The 21302-nt window shown below is 46.9% G+C and overlaps 1 protein-coding gene across 4 annotated transcripts in view; it reads right to left on the bottom strand.

Annotated features, from left to right (window-relative positions):
* The window catches only part of CRIM1 (cysteine rich transmembrane BMP regulator 1), a 186692-nt gene that overhangs the window by 11101 nt on the left and 154289 nt on the right, over window positions 1-21302 (bottom strand). For all 4 annotated transcript variants that reach the window (XM_032497337.1, XM_032497336.1, XM_032497338.1 and 1 more), the window contains 2 exons: window positions 18330-18551; window positions 1894-2088 (listed from right to left, as the gene is read on the bottom strand). In XM_032497337.1, the coding sequence (XP_032353228.1) occupies window positions 1894-2088; window positions 18330-18551 (417 nt within the window). The remainder of the gene's footprint in view (window positions 1-1893; window positions 2089-18329; window positions 18552-21302) is intronic.

The raw sequence follows: 21302 nt of genomic DNA, 5'->3' as shown, positions 1-21302 counted from the left end.
CCATGGCCACTTCTCTGCTTTCCCCTCCTCAGCCTCCCTGCCCACGGGGCCCCATCCACACAGCTTCCCTGCATCTCCCTGCACATGCATGGGATGGTCCCACCCCTGGCTCTTGCCCTGCCTACACCCAGAGGTTCAGCCTCTACCCCACTATTCCTGCCATTTCTCTGAGTCCCTTTATAAATATCACCTGCTCAGTGAGGCGTTCCCAGGTCATCAAAACCGCCTGTCCCCTCTTCTGCCCCCACCCCCATCCTGGTCTTGCTGTATTTTCTCTACAGCCTGGACCCTCAGCTTGTGTGCTGTCTGTTTCTGTTTACTTGTTTGCTGCCTGTCCCTCTGTGTGAAAACATCAGCTCCATGAGGACAGAGACTTGGCTGGACTCACCGCTGTCTCTCCAGGGCCTCAAACAGTGTTTGTGCAGAGGCGGCACAAAATGAATCTTGGTGGAATAAATAAGGTCATTTCACCATTGATATCATTCAAAACTACAGATTACTAGGAAAACTGCTATGACACTTGTGAAACAGGTGATATGTACTAGATAAAGCAACTCCAACGAGAAATACACGTTTTTCCTCATTCTTCTCATGCAAGACACTTAAGAATTTTCCCCCAAGCACACACCGAGTGGTAAGCCATCACGGAAGTGAGCTTCTGACTCAGTCTACACCTTAAACAAGACCACGGAGACTAAACTACAAAAAGCACCCAACTGAGGGATCTGAAAAGCCCTCTGACCTGGCAGAACATCCCATCCTTTTTAGGTGATAAATAAATGGACGCTTTTAGAAATGCCCAATTAGGGCGAGTTTGCACAACACCTAAACGGAAGGCAAACGTGTGCAGAGCTCAGTGAACCTCTTCGGGCTGAACCGGCTGGCCCGGTTTACAAGCGCACGGTGTAGGTGTACTTGCAGTCGCCGTGACTCCTAGCCCATGGTACCGCCACTGGCTCCCGTGCATGGAGCGAGTCTCTCACAGAATGTCGCAAAAAACACAGAACAGAGGTGCAGATGGAGAGGTTCCCCACTCGCTCAAGACCTCCGTGGACTCTGAGAGTGAGCCTTCTCTTTGGTCTGTGTGGTTTGGACTGTGTGCAGTCTGTGTATTTAGGGCTTCAGATCTGGAATGCTGCCCAGGGGCTGTCCTGCCGAGGGCTCAGGTCCCGCACTGCTAGGAGCAGGGGCAGAAAATAAAGGAGCTGTTTTGGCTGGAGACACAGACACAGAAGCCAGGAGAAGGCCTGGGGGAGGATCTGAGCAGCTGTGAGGGACTTCGGTTTGTACCTGGGAGCTGACACTAAGGGTGGAATGCTGGGGAAGGCGCGGGCATGCGGTTATGCAGCGGCCAGCCTGGGGCACGCCCCTGCGGCTCCCGCGGAGTGGGAAGAGATGGGAGGTTCAGGGCGGGCTGGGGAGCAGGCTGCAAGGGATGGCCTGGGCACCGCTGGGACTGCTGAACTGAAGGAAGACCGCACCATTTCAGAGTCACGTGCTTTAAGTGCAGCTCTTCCATTCTGGCCCTGATAGACATTCACCTTGCAGAGGCTATTACATGTACTCAGTACTCTGTCTGATCCTGGACCTCTCTCACCAGGCACATCCAACACCACACTGAAACCCAGCTACTCAGACATGGCAGGTGTCACGCACAGGCCTGTCAGACCCACGAGGCCTGCCACTCAAGTTTAGAGAACGCAGGTCAGAAGAACCAGAGCCATTCTGGCATGAAACCAAACTCCCCTGAAAGTCACCGTCTCTAAGTCACCCCCCGCCACGTCTCTGGCCACAGGAACTAACGGATGGGCGGACCAGAGTCCAAGTCTGCTCCAGCTTCCTCTTAAATCAGTGTTACAGCTCTGAAAAACGGCAGGACGCTGGCGTCGGTACCTGGACACATGGGACAGCAGCTTCCTTCCACGTTGATGGGCTGGACGCAGGGCAGCGGCGGGCAGCTGACGGTGGAGCAGAGGGTCTGGCCCTGCAAGCAGTAGCAGTGCGTGCAGCTGTCAATGTCCCAGCGCTCCTCGTCGGCGTAGGCCCTCCCGCTGAAGTGGCACACCGCCTTCTTCGGGATCGTGTCTTCTAGTGAAAAGAACAGCACACACACGGTGGGGTCGCTCCACATGACAAACACAATTTCTCATCAGACTTGAGACCTGAAAGGGGGAGGGGAAGGGCCCTGCACAACCACAGCAGCTCTAGGATTTCTGGAACTGGGCGAAACGCCCGTTCCCCAGCCCCCGACTGTCATCCTCCTCTGCGCAGCAGAGGCTCGGGAAGGCTCGTCCTGTGGCCCAAACCCGATCAAGGGCCACTGAGGCTGACACACCCGCTGGCTATGGATCTTGTGACCGTCATCGCAAAACACGCAAACTCAGTCATTGAACGGCTGCTGAACGTGCTACCCTAGAAAACCACGAATGAAACACCGGCAGGCAGAGGGGCAGGTTCGAGGGTTTTGTGTCTCGTGGAAGAAGAAAAAGCCCCTCTGAGTATTACAGAAGGAATTAAAGGAGCTCCTATCTCCAGTTAATCTCTATGTAAATGATGCCGGGACACTAAGGAATGACAATGGCGGGTTTCCTGTGCTCTCCCAGAGGGGGGTTAGCACGGAGATAACCGTGTCCTTCATCTTCCAGCGCTGCTGGGGGGATTTCCCTCTCATCAACCAGGACATTCCTACTTTTAAAAACAACCTCATGTCATTTCAGTCCATTTCTTTTTCCCCCAGCAAACTATGCTTTTTCAGAACAATCTAATTTTAAGAGCTATTTTTATGTATAAGAATTTATGGCTTTACATGTTCTGTTCTTTTTCCTCTGTTCTCCCCTGCCATCCTCAAACACCACCCCCATCCCAACCTTTTCCTTGAAAGTTCCTTTCTCTCTGACTTCAGGCCCTGTCCTGGTTTACCTGATCTTACTAGTGCTCACCTTCCCTCCAGAGTTCAAGGGTGGCACCGAGTGAGCCCAGGGGCCAGCAAAGCAGGGATGGGGCCTATCAAGGGGGAACAGGGGTTGGGGGTTGGGCAGCACATCCGTGCCATCAGACAGGCTGGTAACTGGACGTGACTCCGACTAATCTGCAGAAATTTTACGCTCAGATTCTACAGGCAGCTTCACTCACCACTGGTCGCTAGTAAATGAAAAACCATAAAGGAATCTGGAAAGAAAGTTCCTTAGGAAAGAAGTGTCCAGGGCTCAGGTTCTCCCTGACGGCACCTGGAAGCTCCAGCAGGGTCAGCTCACGGCCCAGGCCCCGAGGAGCATTGAGGGATACTGATGTCAGGCGCCCAGCACTCTGCGGCCAAGTGCTGCTGGGCGGCTGGAAGCTGTTCTCTGAGGAGACTGAGCTCGAACTTCCCGCTGAGCTATTCCAGAGGGGGTCCCAGACAGAAACCGCTGTCTTGGGCATCCACCTTCTCTTCCTACCAGTCACCCAAGCGTATGCCCCCGACTAAAGGGCACTAGTCATGTCCTGTGACTATAATATTTTATATTTCCAAACGTGTTAAGTCTTGCTTCATTGTGCAGTGGTATAAGCAAGCATGGGAAGGCCTCATTGTCAATCTCTCTGTTCCCCCACGTTTTCTCATTATTTCTCTCATTACTGCTGCCTGAGGTTCAACAAGGGATATTGAGCAATTACAGTAAGTTCTAGCTGTGAGCATTAATTCTTTTCCAATATCTACTTAAAAACATACTTCGCTGTCTATGTGAGTGTTCTGCAGGAAGTTTTCTGGCGCACTGACTGTTGAAGCTTAAAAACTCATGGGGAAGCTTTCACACCAAACTTGTGGTAGAAGTTTTTGCCAATCTGAAATCCTTACAGGAGGCGGCTTCATTAAGATATCCAAAATGTACACGTCAAATGGCTGAGGAGAATCATTTAACAAACTTAATTCAAGTAATATACTGACCTCCAGCCGACATCTCACTGAGGACATCAGATTTGCCATCAAATCTAGAGTCAATTATGGAGAGAAATCTTTATGAAAGGAAGCATTTCTTCATAAAGCAATATTACTGATTATATTTTACATAAACCTTGTCACAGCTCACAGGATGGATCAGTATCAGTGCATAAAATTTGAGTAATGTATTACCATGCAAGGACCTTAGAGAAGAGAAGGTTAAACTCCTCACTCCATCTCATCCATCACTTTCTACTGTGCTTTTTCATCTTCCAGCCATTTTGCCGGTTCTCTCCTTAGAGGAAAGGAATGAGGCAAAGGCACAGAAAGGATGAGGACTTCATAAAAAATGTTCAAGTCAAGGCTAAACACTGCTCGGTATTTTCTCAAGATGTTGGCAAAACATATTAGATCTTAAGATATGTAATTAACCAGTGCTAATATCTGTGACATTAAAATTATCTATTAAGATATTAAAAAATAGTCATTGTGTGTTAAATATTACAAAGACATTCATTCACTTGTTCTACAAACTTTTATCATCAGTGGAAAAGCAAGCCACGGCCTGGACCCTGACCTAGAGGACTGAGCAGAAGTGGTGGAGACAGGCTGGGGACTGTGCAGCAGCTGCTGTGCTGTGAATTAAACACACAGCTCAGAGGGCAGAGTGACTGGCTCTGTGGGGGAACTGGGTGAGGCTTCGCCCACGATCTGCTGCTTCAGTTTTACTTTGAGGGCTGAGCAGAAGATGAAGCAGCTAGAGGGAGGGCACACATCAGAGGGTGGAGTGTCCAGTAGCCCACCATGCTGGAAGGATGTGAGGGCTGTCGGGGCCACAGGCTGGGATCAGGCCGTAAAAGGCCTTCAACAGCAGCCCACAGATTTAGATGCCTTCCCGCAGTGGAGGAGACGGGCCTGATCGGCTTTGTTTTCAAGACGAGGACTCTGGAATGTGACGATGTGGAAGACCAAGGGGGGCCAAGAGGATGGGGATACTGTTCAAGGGGGCGTGACGCGGGCCTGGGTTTACACAGCGGCAAGGGCGCTGGAATGGCAAGGCGGGGCTGGAGAGATGTTTCTGAGAAACAGCGGTCAGGATGTGGATGGGGAGGGAGACGGGCACAAAGGAAGACCCTGTTTCTTGGAACAGAAGGCAAGGCAGACGTAATTCCAATGCATGAGTTGTTTTCCTGCTTTAAGAATTAAACAGCTGGTGAGCTTGTGGAGGACCCGGTCAAGCCTGATCAAACCAGGTCTCCCAGTGAATCACTCAGAGCTGCAGGGGTGGACCTTCCAAAGCTCAGCCTTTCTGTGTGAACATGACCAGGAAGCTCTCACTAGGGTAGAACTGATTTGGGGCTCAACAAGGCAAACAGGGACAAATTTTAGTCACTGGAATCTACTACAAGTACAGTGGTGAGGGCTAGGGTAACAGACAAAACTGGCAGTATCCTTTGAGTATCTTTAAGAAGCGTATTCTTTCTTGATCCAGTAGCTCTATTTCTAGTAAGCTATCCCAAGGAAATAATCAAAAAAGGCCTCAAATAAGCTGTTTATGTAAGCATTCATCACAAGATTATACATAATAACACGAAGTTATGGCTCTTTCCCTCCCTGTCTGCTTGAAGATCAGCCGCCATCATGAATGACAGTAACTGTCCGGACCAGGAAGGTCGTGACCAGCCGACTGCTTCAGCAGAAACAAATGTTCACTGATGTCCTTCACCCTGGGAAGGCAACAGTACCTCAGACAGAAATCAGTGAAAAACTAGCCGAAATGTATAAGACCACGCCAGATGTCATCTTTGTATTTAGATTCAGAACTCATTCTGGTGGCGGCAAGACCACTGGCTTTGGCATGCTTTACAATTCCTTGGATTAGGCGAAGAAAAATGACCCCAAACACAGGCTTGCAAGACATGGTCTATACGAGAAGAAAAAGACCTCAAGGAAACAGCGAAAGGAACGGAAGAACAGGATGAAGAAGGTCAGGGGGACTACGAGGGCCCATGTTGGTGCTGGCAAAAAGAAGGAATAGAGATTCTGCAGTGATTAACTGTGGTGATTGTGCAGATTTTTCATGAGAGGATTAATAAACTAAAAACTGTTACAAAGAAAAAGAAATTATGGGAAAAAAAATCTGTGTCCAACAATATGGGAATATTTAAATGACTCATGATACAATCATATGAGGGACTCCTGTGCAGCTATTAAAATGCATGACTTGTAGTATAAGCTCAACTATGTAAAAAGGAAAGTTAAAAACCATCCAGAAATGAAAGTGTTAACAGTAACTCTTAGAATCAAGGATGAATTTTTCCCTTAAACTTTTTGTTGTTGTTGTTGCAATGAACATGAGTTACTCTTGACAATGAAGCAAAAATATTAAAATGGGTATCTCCAACAGACGTGTGCACGCATTACCAAGCTCCCCCTCGTCCCCGGCAAACACACACACCCACACACAGATACTGAAGGGAAGTGCTCAGCCTGAGCCTCGCTCTAAAGAACCTGGTCATGCGGTGTGGTGCTTTCTGAATGCTCCTGACCCACTTTGAAGAATTTCAATGGACTGTAAGAAAATTAAACCATGGAAGATGCGCCAGAGACCAAATGCTGAGCTACAGCATAACAGCGTTTACAGAACTACTCATTCAGTGACTGAGATCACCATCGAAAAGAGTGTTTACAAAACGATATAAGAGGGACAGCAACTGCTCGGATGCCCTGGAGGCAACAGGCTGAACCAAGAACTTTCCACCACATATCAGATGAAACTAAAGTTTCCCATTTGATTTTGTTACAAAAATGAGTCTTTTTCTAAATTCAGTGAAGATTGAGAGTTCAAAGTAGCAATATGTTGACAAGGAACACAGTGAAACCCATTAAGTTGGAAGCCCCACAGAGACACCAAGCAGGCTCTGTGCATAGTTGCTCAGAGGTGGAGTCAGATCAGTGGAGCCCCCAGAGTTTCAGTGGCCATGATGAAGCTCTTCCCCTTCAGGGAGGGGGTGATGACCATGGACCCAATTTCCAGGTGCTTCCACCAACTTATCTCTATTCCATTCAGCTCTGCTCATCAGATTACCTTGGAAGCATCTCGCCTTCAACCTCACTTCATTTTCAATGGAGTTAATTCTGACTTGAGATCAGGAAGGTCTTACTAGGGTTAAGCAACTGGTGGAGGGTGTATCTCCTTGGAGGTGGCAGAGAGTGAAAAAGGGACCAATGGCCCCCAAAAAGACCCTGTAAAGGGAACTGGTTGTAGGAATGAGGACCCTCAAGGTCTCACAGAAGTCTAAACCAGTGTTTAGGCTGGAGTGCACAGCACAGCTGATCTCCTTACAGATCGCAGGTTAGAGGAGGCAGGTGGGAGAGAGAAGAGAGATAGTTCTGAAAGGATCTAGGTGCCGAGCACTGAAGAGGAGAACCAGCAACTGCAGAGCATTCGTGGTGCCCAGGTGCTGAGCTCAGGATCCCGCCTGGTTCAGCCTCACAGCAACTCTGTGATGTAGGGCTGTCTATCCTAGTCTTGTGGAAACTCAGGTTCAGCAAGGGGAAGAAAGTTGATGTGACCGAGCCAGCAGGCAGTGGAGCCTGCATCTAGTCCTGGCTCCACCTGACTGCAAAGGCCACGTTCTCTGCCCTGTGCTCTATGTAACAGCTCCTTTTCTTACCCTCCCAGGAACACACAGAACCCCTGTCTTGTGGTCTGCTGTGCCTGGGCCTCTCTGGAAAGGTGGACAACCTTCTGGCTATGCAACATTTTCAGGTGGAAGCCACGTTGGATCCAGTGTGCTGACTGGGGTGAGCCACGCTTAGCAGTGGATGTTTTATGTCAGGGCTGGCTGGCTTGAGGACGGGGACTTCAATCCACAATGAGCCCATTTTGGAGACGGCAGCAGAGAAACTTGTAGGAGGGGGTTTTCCATAATATCTCTACCTCTGATCAGTGTGAATCACAGTATCAATATATTTCCTAACAGTAAAGTTTGTTTCTTCCAGCATGCTTCAAAACAAAGCCACATTTAAGTCATGGGTTGGTCACCACTCTGTGGAATTCTCATGTAAAAGAAATGGAGGACTCTTGCTTTTGAAAAAGCCTTGACTAATTTTTTTCTGGAGTGGCTGCTATGTGGCCAAGATTAGACTAGATTTCAGGTAATCAGATTTTAGTTAAGGAGGTTTTAGAGAGACATCTTTCTACTAACTTTCATCTGAAAAGCCTGAGATCATCTAAACTGAGGCCTGGAAGTGTGCTGGAAGTCTGGCTGACTGATGGGTGTTGGTGTCCGCTGTTTCTTACACACTCCTTTCTCTCTCTGGATGGACCACTTCCTTCTGCGGCACATCTGGGTCAATCTGAGAAAGCCCTCTCAGAAAGTTTTAGAAACAACTTGGAAAAAAATAAGGAAATGAATATATGTATGTATATGCATGACTGGGACGTTATGCTGTACACCGGAAATTGACACATTGTAACTGACTATACTTCAATTAAAAAAAATGACTTGGTTTACGGACAGATACGGTGGCTAATCTATTCAAGGTTCTAAATAATAAATTGATATAGTCGCTGTAGTCTTTGGGGGAAACAACACAGTCTAACTGAGAGTTCACACAAAAGCATTTTAGGTGCTCAGGTTGAAGAGGGGTGTAGAAATAGAGGCAGGAAATAGCCAACTGCAAGTGATCCAAATGCTCTGCGTGTGGCTCTCGAGTGCGCTGTGCCACTGCATTCCTGTCTGTGGTGTTTATTGCGCCCCCTGGTTACTTATGCTGACAGTGACCTTCATTTTATTCACTACCTAGCAGTAATCATAACTTCCACTTACTGACTGCCTACTGGGTCACCGGGCAAGGCGCTGATCAGCATTTTCCACGAGTCAATTCCACGTGCTCTCCGCAGCCCAGTGGAACAGGGTGTTATTTCAATGCCACAGAAAACCGAGCTCCAGGGAGAATAAGTAGCCTGCCCAAAATGTACGGCGAGGAAGTGGCCGGACCAGGACGGGAACCCCACGCACAGGCCCCACACACCTTCCTGCCTGCTGGTCCCCAGGGGGGTTCACCTCAGGGGAGGGCCCCTCTCCTGGGCAGGGGTCTGCGCCACACACACGAGAGGGCTTCTTGCTCACTGACTCTGGAGAACGGGCCCTTAGACGGCCCTTCACACGTGCTGGGGCTCAAGGTCTCTGCCTTCAAAGGGAAACTACCCTCCAGCTGACTGCATCAGACACCTGCCCAGTCCCATCACGGAACGAAGACAGCAAAGTGGTTACTGAGGACTCCTGCTTCTTCTGAGGCAAATTTCTACTTAACATTCCCTCCCCTCTCCCTCAGAGGAAGAGGATTAGAGGAGACTGTTCCAAGGAAAGCATGAGGTATGACACTAATATAATAGGGTTTATTTTTAAATCCAACACATCAGGAGTTATATATCCAAACAAATGTGACCCCCTCTGGGCAGTCACTGTCGAGGGCTATAAACGTACTCCAGCGATACTGCCCTGGCTTCATACCGCTCTGGAATTTTCCTTCTGCAGTGGCATTCAGAGCCAAATTTTGAAACACGCCAAGGAAGAGGGTTACTATTTTATGGCTGCTCCTTGGTTTAGATCAGCTTGAAATGACCTTCGGCCCCTGTCAGGAACGAAGTCCCTCCTGGAAAGGACGGAGGGTGCTGCCGTGATCATTATCGGCAAAGTGCCAGGAACTCTGGGAGCCTCGGGCAGGCGGCTTATCTTTCCGGATGCAAACAGAAGCAACACCGTCTTGCTGCCCATTTGACTGCTATAAAAATACGTGCTCTCTCTCAGTGGCACAGTTTGGAAAATTTGGCATGTGTTTTATTTTCCCTTTTCCTTGATTCTGGTTGATAGGAAAGGGCTGAGGAAGAAGTGGTGATGCCTGGCGATGTTAACTTCTTCCGAGCTGACCCCTCCACTGTCTGAACTTCGCTATCTTACTTCTTTTTAAGATAAGAAACGGCTTACTGGGCTCTTCAAGGTTGGACTTTGCTTTTACCCTTGAGCTATTTTACTAATTACACCATAAAGCCAATTAACAGCTGGGGGAAACTAAGATGCTAGAATTGTGTTTTCTTCCTCTATCAAAAGCCAGTTCAGTATTCTAGGAGTCACTGATGTCATAGCTCAGGGCTTGCTCTGGATCTGACCATGATGAAAAGAAAGCATTTATGGATTCCCCACCCCTTCTCCTCGGTGAAAGGTTATGAAAACTAAAATCCACCAGAACCTATACTATGGTTGGACTTTTCCATCTCTGTCAGGAGGCAACTTTCCTGTACAGATACTTCAGGTTCTAAATCTGGCTGTGGTGGCCATGAAGTCAGAGCCCTGGTGTGGGAGTAACTTCCTGGGAGGAAGTTAGGCAGCTTTAGAAATTGCAGTTCTTTCCAATCTCCAGCGAACTATTTGGAGACCTGAAAAGTAATTTATGCTGGGATCCTCGTGGCCAAGAAACTAAATGCAGCATTATGTCTCAAAATCCCACTGCAGTCATGCAGTGGGTGCGGAGAGTGCCGTTCTGAACGCCGAGGTGCAGTGGTGCACAAGGCAGGTGGGTCTCTGCCCTCGGGGAGACACTCCCAGATTCAGAGGGTCTCATCAGTTTTGTGTGATTCCAGAGCCAAACAGATGGGCCAAATGATCTGAAAAAACTGTGCAAACTGCAGGCCCCTCAAATCTTTTTCTTAAGTTTGAGGGATTTAAAGCAATACTTAGTGCAATCCCTTCAGCAGGTGGGGGACAGGTACCAGGTACGCTACGGGTAACGTGAGATTGAGCGAGAGGGCGGACAAGGCAGCTAAGCACTTCCCGACACGGCTGACTTGGGGAAATACACAGGAAGGACTTTTTAGAATTCTGGCTTCTGGATTCAACAACCACTACAAACATGCTCTGTTATCTTGTGCTTTCCTCTCTCTTAACTGACAAGACACTGCAACCCCTGGCCTTTGATATCCCCATCATTTTTATATCTCAGGTTGGGCACACGCTGGGCACAAGCTCCACATCTGGGGAACAATGGCAGGTGGGCGCCTCCTGTTTGAGAACCAGCTTTACTTTCTTTGTGTAAAGTGGAGACAAATCACAACAAAGGAATCTGAGCAAATCACGAGCGGGTCACTAACAAGGGCACAGAAGGTGATGACTGACTACGCTGGCTCGCTGGCCGCTCAGACTGTAGGAGGGCAGAGAAGCCGACTCAAATGAAGAAGTCGTACTAAAAACAGATGCAGGCGGCCTAGACAATTTCAGTGAGGCTGAGATCTAACACAGAGTAATTCTGTCAGCACACAGTGAAAGGTTTTTGGCTAAAAATGCAAAGAATACTCACTAACTTACCTCAAAACCTGAGTACTTTATCTTAACAACTTTTAGCTTCTAATAAATAAAACATCTGCTTTTAATTCACTTGTATAAAAAGAAAAAACTGAGACAAATGTTGCCATGTAGGCTGACTCCACATAATGTCTTATCTTAACCACTATGAAGGCAGATCTGACCAGTTTTAAGACCTTTCTTGGAAGTCCCATTTTTGCTTTATTTTTATTCTTAACTGTTTCTTGGGATTGAAGTCAAGGTCTGTTTATAAAGGCCAAAGGAGCCATTTAGATTTCTTCAACCTATTGGAAAGGACAGATGATGGCACAGGGTTGCCAGTTAACAGGGAGATTATAAACGTTCCTGAGTTCCACCACGAGAAATCTCACCTAACTGGCAAACACAGTGACTTCTGGCTGATTCCCACTACATGCAAAGAGGACAGAATTTCTCAGAACAGAACTTACTAATTCTTATATTAAGCATCTATTATGGGCTGATTGAGCACCTCATAGAAGTTCAAGGCAACATTCCATTTTCAACTTTAAGTAAAGACTCCTTTCATGCAGCTTATAATCCAAGGTGCACATACACACACACGGAGATAATACATCCAGAAATCAGTTTAAAAATATATAAAGGCAGGCAGGAGCAGTGAAAGTCACAGTGGCCCCCCAAAAACGGGAAATATAAAATTTCCTTTAGAACTTAAAGGAAGCTACCTACGTAAGAGTCAAGAGTATAAAGTCTTGTTAAGAAAACTCTGAGGTGGAAGCCACTTCCCAGAGCGGCCGGTTTCTGCATATACAGGAGAAGGTCCATCCTGTCACAGCCCGAGCACTGTCAGGAAGATGCCGCCAGCAGCCTCTGGGAGGGTCTGACTCGCGGTCTGATTACACTTCCTCGCTGAAGTGTAATCCTTCTGTGGGGTCCTTCCACCGCTCATTAGAGGGTACGCAGTCAGCACTGGCCTCCTGGGCAGAAATAAGAGGCAAAAGGCACCTGCTAACCACCCCCCTGGCAATACCGGCGCCAGCCTCCCTTCTGGGCAGCAAATGTCTTTAAAGTCAGAATGTGGGGTCAGAGCCCAGGTAAAGACGAGGCCACTCAGAGGTCTTCCCCAAGTTAACTAGAACAACTTGAATTTCTGTTTACACAGCCAGGGGCCTGGAAGGGATACCGAAGTGAGAAGAGAAAGCTGCTTATGGAACAAGCAAGATGAGACGCTTCCTAGGGCGGAGGGTAAGACCTAAACAAACTGAAATCAAGCCCTGTTTATTTTGGTTGCGACAACTTTAGACCAGTTCCAAAGTTAGTACAGTGCATGACAACCAGAATGTTTGCAGCCTTACACCCTCTAAATACACAGAAAAGCACCCTGCTTCCCTTCTCTTTCAGGTTAAATCACTCACTGCTGATGGCAGACACCTGGGCGGCCGCGGGAGCTGGAGCCCTGGGGGATGTGCGGGAAGCCCTCCTGGTCTCCTCCCCCCGGGAGCACGCCCCGCTCACGCGTGCCACGCACTGCTTCCAGGAGTCACAGCGGACCCTGCACGGGTCCACAGACTCCTCAAACGGGACCAGCCTCTCAAAGCAAACGAGAGAAGAGAAGAGCTCCGTGCTCTCTCCCACGGTGACGTCCAGAGGCAGGAAAGGACAGTGACACTCTGAGGCGGGGGCCAGGCACAGCCACAATACGGCCGCACTCCGAACCCTCAGACAGCACGCGTCTCCACCTGGGTCACAGCGAGGTGCTGACGTCGTCCTGGGCTATTCAAGCTGAGAGTGTGAAGACTGACGTGCACCACCCAAGCGTTTTCTCAAATACTCTCGTCCTTCAGAACTCGTCACTGGGACGTGATACCCCAGGCTTTCTCTTACAGAAAGGCAGGTGCATATTTAAAGGGGGACACCAGAACCCACGTGATGCATGTTCCTTAGGTCAGGTGTCCTCATGTTAGAAGAGCTGTGACCGAATCAGCCAATATACATTCACGCCCTGTTGACTGTTTGGACAAGCTTTCACGTGTGCATTAATGTCACTTAGTTTTCCCAGCTCTGTAGTGAAGCCTGGGACCATATTTTATTCCCATCTTACAGATGAGGAAACTGAGCTATCACCTAGACATATAGCTATCACCATCCTATCACCTAGACATATAGCTAGCATGTGCCAGGGATGGGGTCATAAAGTACTCCTTGGCTCCAAAGTATGTTCTTGTTCCAATAAACAAAAGTATTTAATTTTACGAAAACACACTGGAGAAACAGCTGTGAAAAATGTTCCCATGAAGATGCCAGCATCGTAACGTTGATGACTTAAAAATGGACCACATTTAGTTCCGTGGGTTGTACATCTTAGAGATGCTGAATTAAATATTTACTGTTTGATTCCTGGGCTGAGTTAAATACACAAAGATCAACAGATGTTCCAAAGAGACACTATTTGTATTTATTTCTAAGAAAAGATACCTCAACAAATAAACATAAATCTAAGCAAAAATGAATGCTGTATGACAGACTGACTTCATATAAACTGTAGGCATTGTCCCTACTAAGGAGAAGTATTATTAATCATTTACTAGTTGACGATCACTATGGAGAGGAAATATAATTACTCCATCACAATTGAGTGCCAAGCCGGCCAGACTCCACATGACAGCTCCACCTCAAGTATTCATATAAGATACATATAAATATAAAAAATAGCTAACCTCTAATTAGACAGAAGTACAACTTACAAGAAAATCATTTTTTCATGTACCATCTATCACAGAACTCATTTTCACAGATCCTTAAAGATATGAGATACTTAGACACTTAAAAGATACCAGATATAACTTGAAGACATAATCAGAGTAGCACAACTTTGTTCATATCAAGTTATGAATATATGTGCGTAAACACACACACACACACAAAGCACAAACAACTGTCATCCAGAAGCAACTAACCTCTGACAAAAGCTTACATGAGAACGATGCGCCGACTCAACGATTTCCAGCCAACAAATATGGCTCTAAATATCTGATCCCCAGTATTTTCTAAAATAACACATGGTTAAAAATAAATAAAAATACTTGCCAAATTGTAAGTTTCAAAACAATAGTCTATGCACCAAGTCATACTTAACGACTTGGCCAACACAAGAGCTCCTTACTCAAGAACAGCCCTGTTCAGTGAGGCTGGCTTCATCAGGGGACATCTGAGCATCCAAATCTCCAATGTCAACAGGTATGACGTAGCCACCACACGGGCTTGAAGATCCCATATGTTAAAAGTTGAGAAAGAGCTTTATGATCAATGTAGTGCTCTTTCTTTACAATTTTTTCATAACATAATATATATGTAATATACTCATACTACATATGAATAGAACACTCAGGAATGACTGCACCCTTAGACAAGGGGACGTTCTGCTGGGATGCTGTCAGAAGCTGCTGGAGTCGAGCCCTTGGCAGCAGCATCACCACCACGACCATCAGAGCAAGAGAGATGTGGGCAGGACAGGCATCCCCATGGGAACAGGCAGTCGTGTGGTGTAAGGGCTGCTGGTTTAAGAGTTGTGGACTGAAGAGCTCACTGAAGCACTGAAATAATTTTTGCTCCAGAAAGGTTCTCAGAAAGGCAAGTAGCACGTGGTCAGTGATGAGGCCACAGACACAACCTTGCACAGTAAAGGCACCTGTTATTTCTAAGGAACCACACACCCAATTTGCCATCACACATCACAGTTCGCACCAGGCCTTTTATCCCCGCACTGATTTATGCTCAAGTCGTCTTGTGATGCTCGTTCCCTATTCTTTAAGCCATCAGTACAGTCAAAAAGCCTATGAAAATAAAATCTAAGTTTGTGTGTATTTGTGTAGGAAGCCAGAATATAAAAACTTAGCAAGTCAGAAGATGTCCGTCCCATTAAAGTGATTGGGTAATTACTGCTTAGTTTCTTTCCAGTACAAGGATGAATTCCCTAATGATGGGTATTATAAGTAATTAGACAAAGCTGTTCACTTCTCAAAATTAATCATCAATCGTATTATGTCTGCATTACACATTCTATTAAATTAGCACACATAATATGAGGCCTTCACACATCAGAAGAGGAGCATTATCTTTGCACTTTAGTGACTTGATAATTTATCTGAAAGGAACACAAACAGATGTAATTACACTACTTTTAGTAGGATCACCCCTTTCCAATCCTCCTGTGGTAAGTAAAAAGGCTACTTTACAAGGTGAAAGCAAGCATGCTTTTGTTTAGGGGTTTTATCCCGAAAAAATGAAGCCAGATTAAAGGGAAGGTTTGAGGTTTCCAGAGATCTGTACTGGACTGACGAGGGAGAACATTCACCCAGAGAGGACACCTGCAGCCACAGCGAGGTCAGCACGCAGGCTGGGGGAAGCCACACGTGACCCTGGGAACAGATCACCTGGGCAAAGAAGGAGCTGGGTTCAACCTGAGAAAGCCTGAAACAGGACAGAGTGAAAGCACTGGTCCCCGGGGCCTGAGAAACAATCGGATGCTCATTTACCACATGCAGAATGATGGTCCTCCCATCTTTTTCTTTTGCTGGGTGAGCTGGATGGGGAGGCAGGCACTGCCACCGGGGCACAGCTGGTAACTGTACTAGCGCTGCCCAGGCCTGGTGCCCTTACAGAGGGACTGCACGGATGGCAGGCTGATAAAGACAGTAAGCTGGAGAGACCAAGGGAGCAAACTCGAGGGTCAGAAAATGCCCCATCACGTCATGAACTGAACCTGACTTCACATGCTCGGACCTAAGCTGGGAGAAAGGGTGAAGGCCCATCTGACAAGGCTATATGCAAAGAAGTATGACGCAGAGAGAGGGTCCTAATGACTAGTTCAGTGATAAAACATGTATGAGGCATTAAGGTGAATGAGAGAATGACAGCACACAGTATTGCTCATCAAGTGTGAAGACGCCCCAATATGTTCCCCAGAAGATGTGTCACAGGTTTACGTGATACAGTTACACCTGCATCAGTGGTGGTGGTGGGGTAGTTGTGGGGGAAGATAGAACAGAAACAGAATTTCTACTATATCATTATGAGGTTATATGAACCACAAATTCATGAAAGTGCTTACAATCTAACTTGAAATCAAAATCACAAACTGGGGCCACAGTCGTGTTTCTGTCCCCACACTACAGAACGCATAGTCAGTGTGATGCAAGAGCTAGAACAGGAAAGTATGAAGGCCAAAGAAAAAAGAAAATAAAAAGAAAAGACAAAGAACACAGAATACTAATGCTGTGCGTTTTCTTTTCATAATTTTGAATTTCTTAAATTCGTCTCTTGAGAAAGAGAAGCAACTTACTATTATCACATAGAAATAAATTTACTAGTTGAATAATTTACTAATCACACATTTACTAATTAATCAGCAACACACAACAGGAACTTTCTCATCTTAAAAAAAAAAAAATCTGAGGGTTTACAACACACTGAGAGATTTCACTCTGGGTTTTTCCTCTGAAGGTAAAACAGAATTCTCCGGCCTCCTGGGCCCTGGTTTCCCAGTGTGAGCCAAGGGTCCCTGGCTGATTCACAAACTGCTTCTTTATGAAGTTTAGATACTTGAATATGGTGGGCCTGGCTGTACACTCCCGCCTCCCTCAGACCCCGGCCTGAAACAGTGGCCTGGTCACACCTCTCATTCAGATCTCACCAAAGCCTGTGCCATTTTCCAAATGAATGTTGGTCAGGTCTCTGAGAAGATATGCAGCCATAAACTGGATGTAAGCCTTGATATTTTTGGCTCCACTCAGGCGCTACAAAGCTTATGGGTGTTACTGCGAACCCAAAGTCCCAGTCACTAAAGATGGGGCAAACATTTGCTTGGGACACTCTCAATCTAAAGTCATGGTTCCATCATAATTAACAGCCCCCATTTCACTCATAAAAGCAAAGTTTAAAGAATAAATTGGATAGACGGTCACCCTATGAAGAGAAGAGAATCTATCTTTCACACATAATTTTTAATACTCCCTGACCACTACTGAGAAAATCAAGCTCTGTAAAACTCCTGAGACCAGAAATTGTGTTTTAAAAATATCTTCCATCTTTTGTATGTCAATGTACAGAATGAGTGTTCAGAGGCAGTGGCCCTAACGGTCAGAGGTCACTGTCAAGGATGGGGAGCGGTCCTGATGCGGTGACTCACATTTAGAAAGCATGCAAAAATCTTCGACAATAAATGCACGATGCCTGCCATTAATACAGCTTGGTTAATTTTTCACCTGCTAACTCTCATTCCAGGTTTCCTACTGGACCGAGACATGTCATTGTCTTTCACTTGACTGTATGAGCTTTACTTGAGGCAAAAGCAATCAGAGAGTGAGAGCCTTGGGAGCAGGGACGGTGTCTTTATTAGAGCTGCCAGCTGCCTGAGCCTCACCTTCTAGACTCCAGAACAGCATCTGGCTTGTGACCACAGGCATGGTTTCGATCTAGACGTCAGGGGCCAATATACATATGTCCTCTGCTCACAAGCTGTACCCCCGTGGGTCACATGAAGGAGAGGGCTGTCAGTTACTCAGCTCTCACTCTGTGTCCCTAAGCCCACAACATGGACAATCACATGGTTTAAACAGAATCAATTGTCAGCAGACAGAGGAGTAACTGGAAGATTAAATTAGTTTTTGGTATTTAGCTGATGTCAAGGTGGCGGGGAGCTTTAGGCACGAAGTGTACTCTGATATGGGACATGGTGTTTCTACATGGACAAACAGTCCACTGTCCATAACAGGGTGAAGGAAGAGATCTAATACTGAAATCCTAAATGGCAAAGAAGCCCCACAGAACGTGACTGCACTGTAACATCACAACATCCGGACAGGGCACTGCTGTACTCTTGGTATGCTTATCTCGGGAACCCATCTTCCACATTTTCCCTCTGCCTGACGTGACTGCCCTCGGTCTGTGTGGTGTGTCAACCAGAAAAGCAGATTTCAAAAACAGGAACTGATCTAGGCAAGGGGCTGTCAGCGTAGATCTGGTGGTCCCTGGGAGAGAGGAAGGACTTTTGTTCTCAGTCTTACCTATGCAGTAGGGACAACACTGGCCTTTTCTCAACACGGGTCTTTCACAGGACACTGAAGGGCAGGCCTCGGAGTAGCAGCTGATTACACTCTCCATGCACACGCAGCTGGTACACACGTCCGGCTTCCAGGACTCAGCGGCCAGGAATATCTCCCCTTCATCGTTTTTGCAGTAACTAGGCGCGCTCTCATTATGGGGTGAGGAAGGCTGGACAGGTTCATCTGGAAAAACGAACAGAAGGTCAGGGAGAAGAAGCTGCTGGAGGCCACCCACAGGGGAACACAGGGAGTTCCGCTCTGTCTCTTGCGAAGTGCTCTCAGGCTCCGTGGCTTTGTGGGCCTCCTGAAAACCGACTCCGTCACGAAACAGCACGTCTGACTTGGACAGGGTCTAAAGTTGTAAAGCAAAACCACCAAGACCACAGAAGAACTGTTGCAGGGATTCTGTGAGCTCTTTGCACAACATTCACTTTACCTTTCTTCCTTAGCTTTACAAAATCCTGATTTTGGGGTGGGTAGGAGGGTTGTGGGAGGGTGGCTGAGGACCTGGATCACAAGGGGGATATGTCAAACAGGACAGCCCTGCTCCCTGCCTCTCCAGTCTCCTGCACAACTAGGGGTGGCCACGTCACCGAGCTGTGGTTAATGGAATTCACTGGCTAAGGAAGGGAAAGGTTTCATTTTCCTAAAAGAGCGGCAGATGGGAAGCTACCACCATCTTTCCACATTCTTCCTGCCTTGAACGTGAGTGTGCTGCCTGGAGCTATTAATATCCTTATCATACCTGTGAGAGAGAGGCCTTGACATGACCAAGACGCTAAATCAGCGTGATTGACATCTGTCTCCAAGCTTCTTATAATGTATGTAAAAAAATAACCTCTGTTTATAAACTGTAGCTGAGTTTTCTATTTGCAGCCACTGTGCAGTCCTAACCAATCAGTACCCAAAAAGATTTTCACCGCACCGATCAAAAGACACCTCTGCGTAACACTCCAACGGGCAGGCATTCACACTACTGTCTGGAAGAGGGTGGGAAGTGTAACTCACTCCCAAGGATGTGCCCACAGAGCAATCATCTGCACGTCTCCTGTGTGTTCCCTACCCCAAAACAGAACATCACCAGAAAGCTCAGATTCCTCTTGGGGTCTTGGCATTCACTGAAATTACTTGAAAGCTGTAAGCTCAAGCAGAAAACTGACGGGGATGTAACAAAGGAAAGGAGAGTCCTAGTGCAGAAATGTCACAACTGCGCTGACGAGAGAGCTCTTCAACCACCTTTGCACTTGAATCAAGAAACAGCCATGATGGTGCCCCCAGCAAACCTCTAAGAGAACCACATTTCCTCACTGGATACATGGTTAGAGGAATTATCACCTGCTCTTCTCAGAATCAACTTCCTGAATTCTGCTGTTCTATACACATGCAGTTATCACAGTGATGCAGAAGCTCTAAGTGTCACATTTTCCTCCCATCCACCTCATGAACACACCCTACAGCCAACAAGCTGGATCTGACAAGAAGAGTCTGAGAAATAAGGCAGCTGCTTTACTTTGGGCTCTGAGCCCAAAGCGTGTAATCCCATCTCCTATGAGCGGTCCCGAAGGCAGTGACAATTGGTTCCGCTGCTCCGAACGTGCTCTAGGTCCGATTCCAGGTAAGGTTCCAGAGATAACGGGATTACTTCCTCAGGGGCCTTCTCTGAGTCATCCAGGCCTAGGGATGATTTCTTTTTAAGCTATTGACGGATGTTAACTTTTGATCTGGCTGGAAATCAGGACAACTCCCTCCGGTCTACACTGGGCCCTGCAAATTGCCATGAGGTTTCTGGCGGTTATGACAGCTTAGCTCTTGCCAGCAACTCCAACCTGCTGCCTGAAAATTTAGAAGAGGAAGCAGGGACAGCAACGACGGAACCATGAAACAGCAGCTGAAACAAATATCCTGGAGTTTGGAGGCCTCTTACCGCGGCCTGCAGGGGACCCCAGAGGACATCGGAATGTGCCAGCGGTGCTGGAGGGAGAGCTGAGGCTGAGATGTAGTCTGCAAGTCTTCACCCCCGGGGCAGGAAACTCCTAGCTGAACCCTGGCTGAAGATGTCATTTGGGAACCTTGCTCACAGTATCTTCCTTCTTTTGGCCTCTCTTCCCATTTTTTTCCTGCCATTCTTTGTACTTCTCATATTAACTCACCTACTTTGATTTTACCAGTTCTTTCACTGGTGTTCATTCGTTCTTTTTATTTCTACTCCAGCCCCTTCTCTCTTCTATGCTATACTTCTTTCTAACTCTGAAAAACCAAAAATGAAAAAGAATTTAAAAAATGTGAACAAAGCAGCGCTATTCTATCCCCTCTGCCTTTTTCACTTTGGTGAAGTACCGTCACCTGCAGGGATGTTCAGTCTTTCTTCATGAACCCACTTCTGTGTCTAGACTCTGCCTTGCACCAGACCAGGAAAGGACAGAGGGAAGGACAGGGCATCCTCAGAGATGCAATCGCCACGAGCAGTGCAGCTCTTCTAGTTGTACATATACATCATTTTGAGGCAGCTTTAGGATGCAAGTATCCTAAGATTAGAGGTGGTATTCTTCTAGATGTGAAATACACCATTTGTCAATGCTGCTATTGAAATTTACTGTAATGTGAAGAAATCAATGTTTTGAATTTTAAGACTTTTTTTCTCTTTTTCACTGCAACACAACTGTGAATGGAAAGTTCTGAAAGATCAAAAACGGGGTCGGTGACTGATTTTAAAATACAAGAGCATTCCAGATACACCCTTATTCACAGATGTAAGTGTAACCCTTGGAATACTGATCTAGAAAACAGACCTAGCATTTAAGAAGGCAATCACTGAAGTATCTCTCAAGTTACACGCAAAGAAAGGAAGAGCTGCCCAGGCATAAATTTATAAAGGGGAAGTCAAAGCCAGGCACACAGGGGGAGCCTGAGCCCGCTTCCTGAGGGGAGGCCGCC

The sequence above is a fragment of the Camelus ferus genome, chromosome 15, assembly GCF_009834535.1.
Source record: "Camelus ferus isolate YT-003-E chromosome 15, BCGSAC_Cfer_1.0, whole genome shotgun sequence".
Taxonomy (NCBI): domain Eukaryota; kingdom Metazoa; phylum Chordata; class Mammalia; order Artiodactyla; family Camelidae; genus Camelus; species Camelus ferus.
Note: the sequence above shows the minus strand (reverse complement) of the source record. Positions and strands in the feature narration are given on the sequence as shown.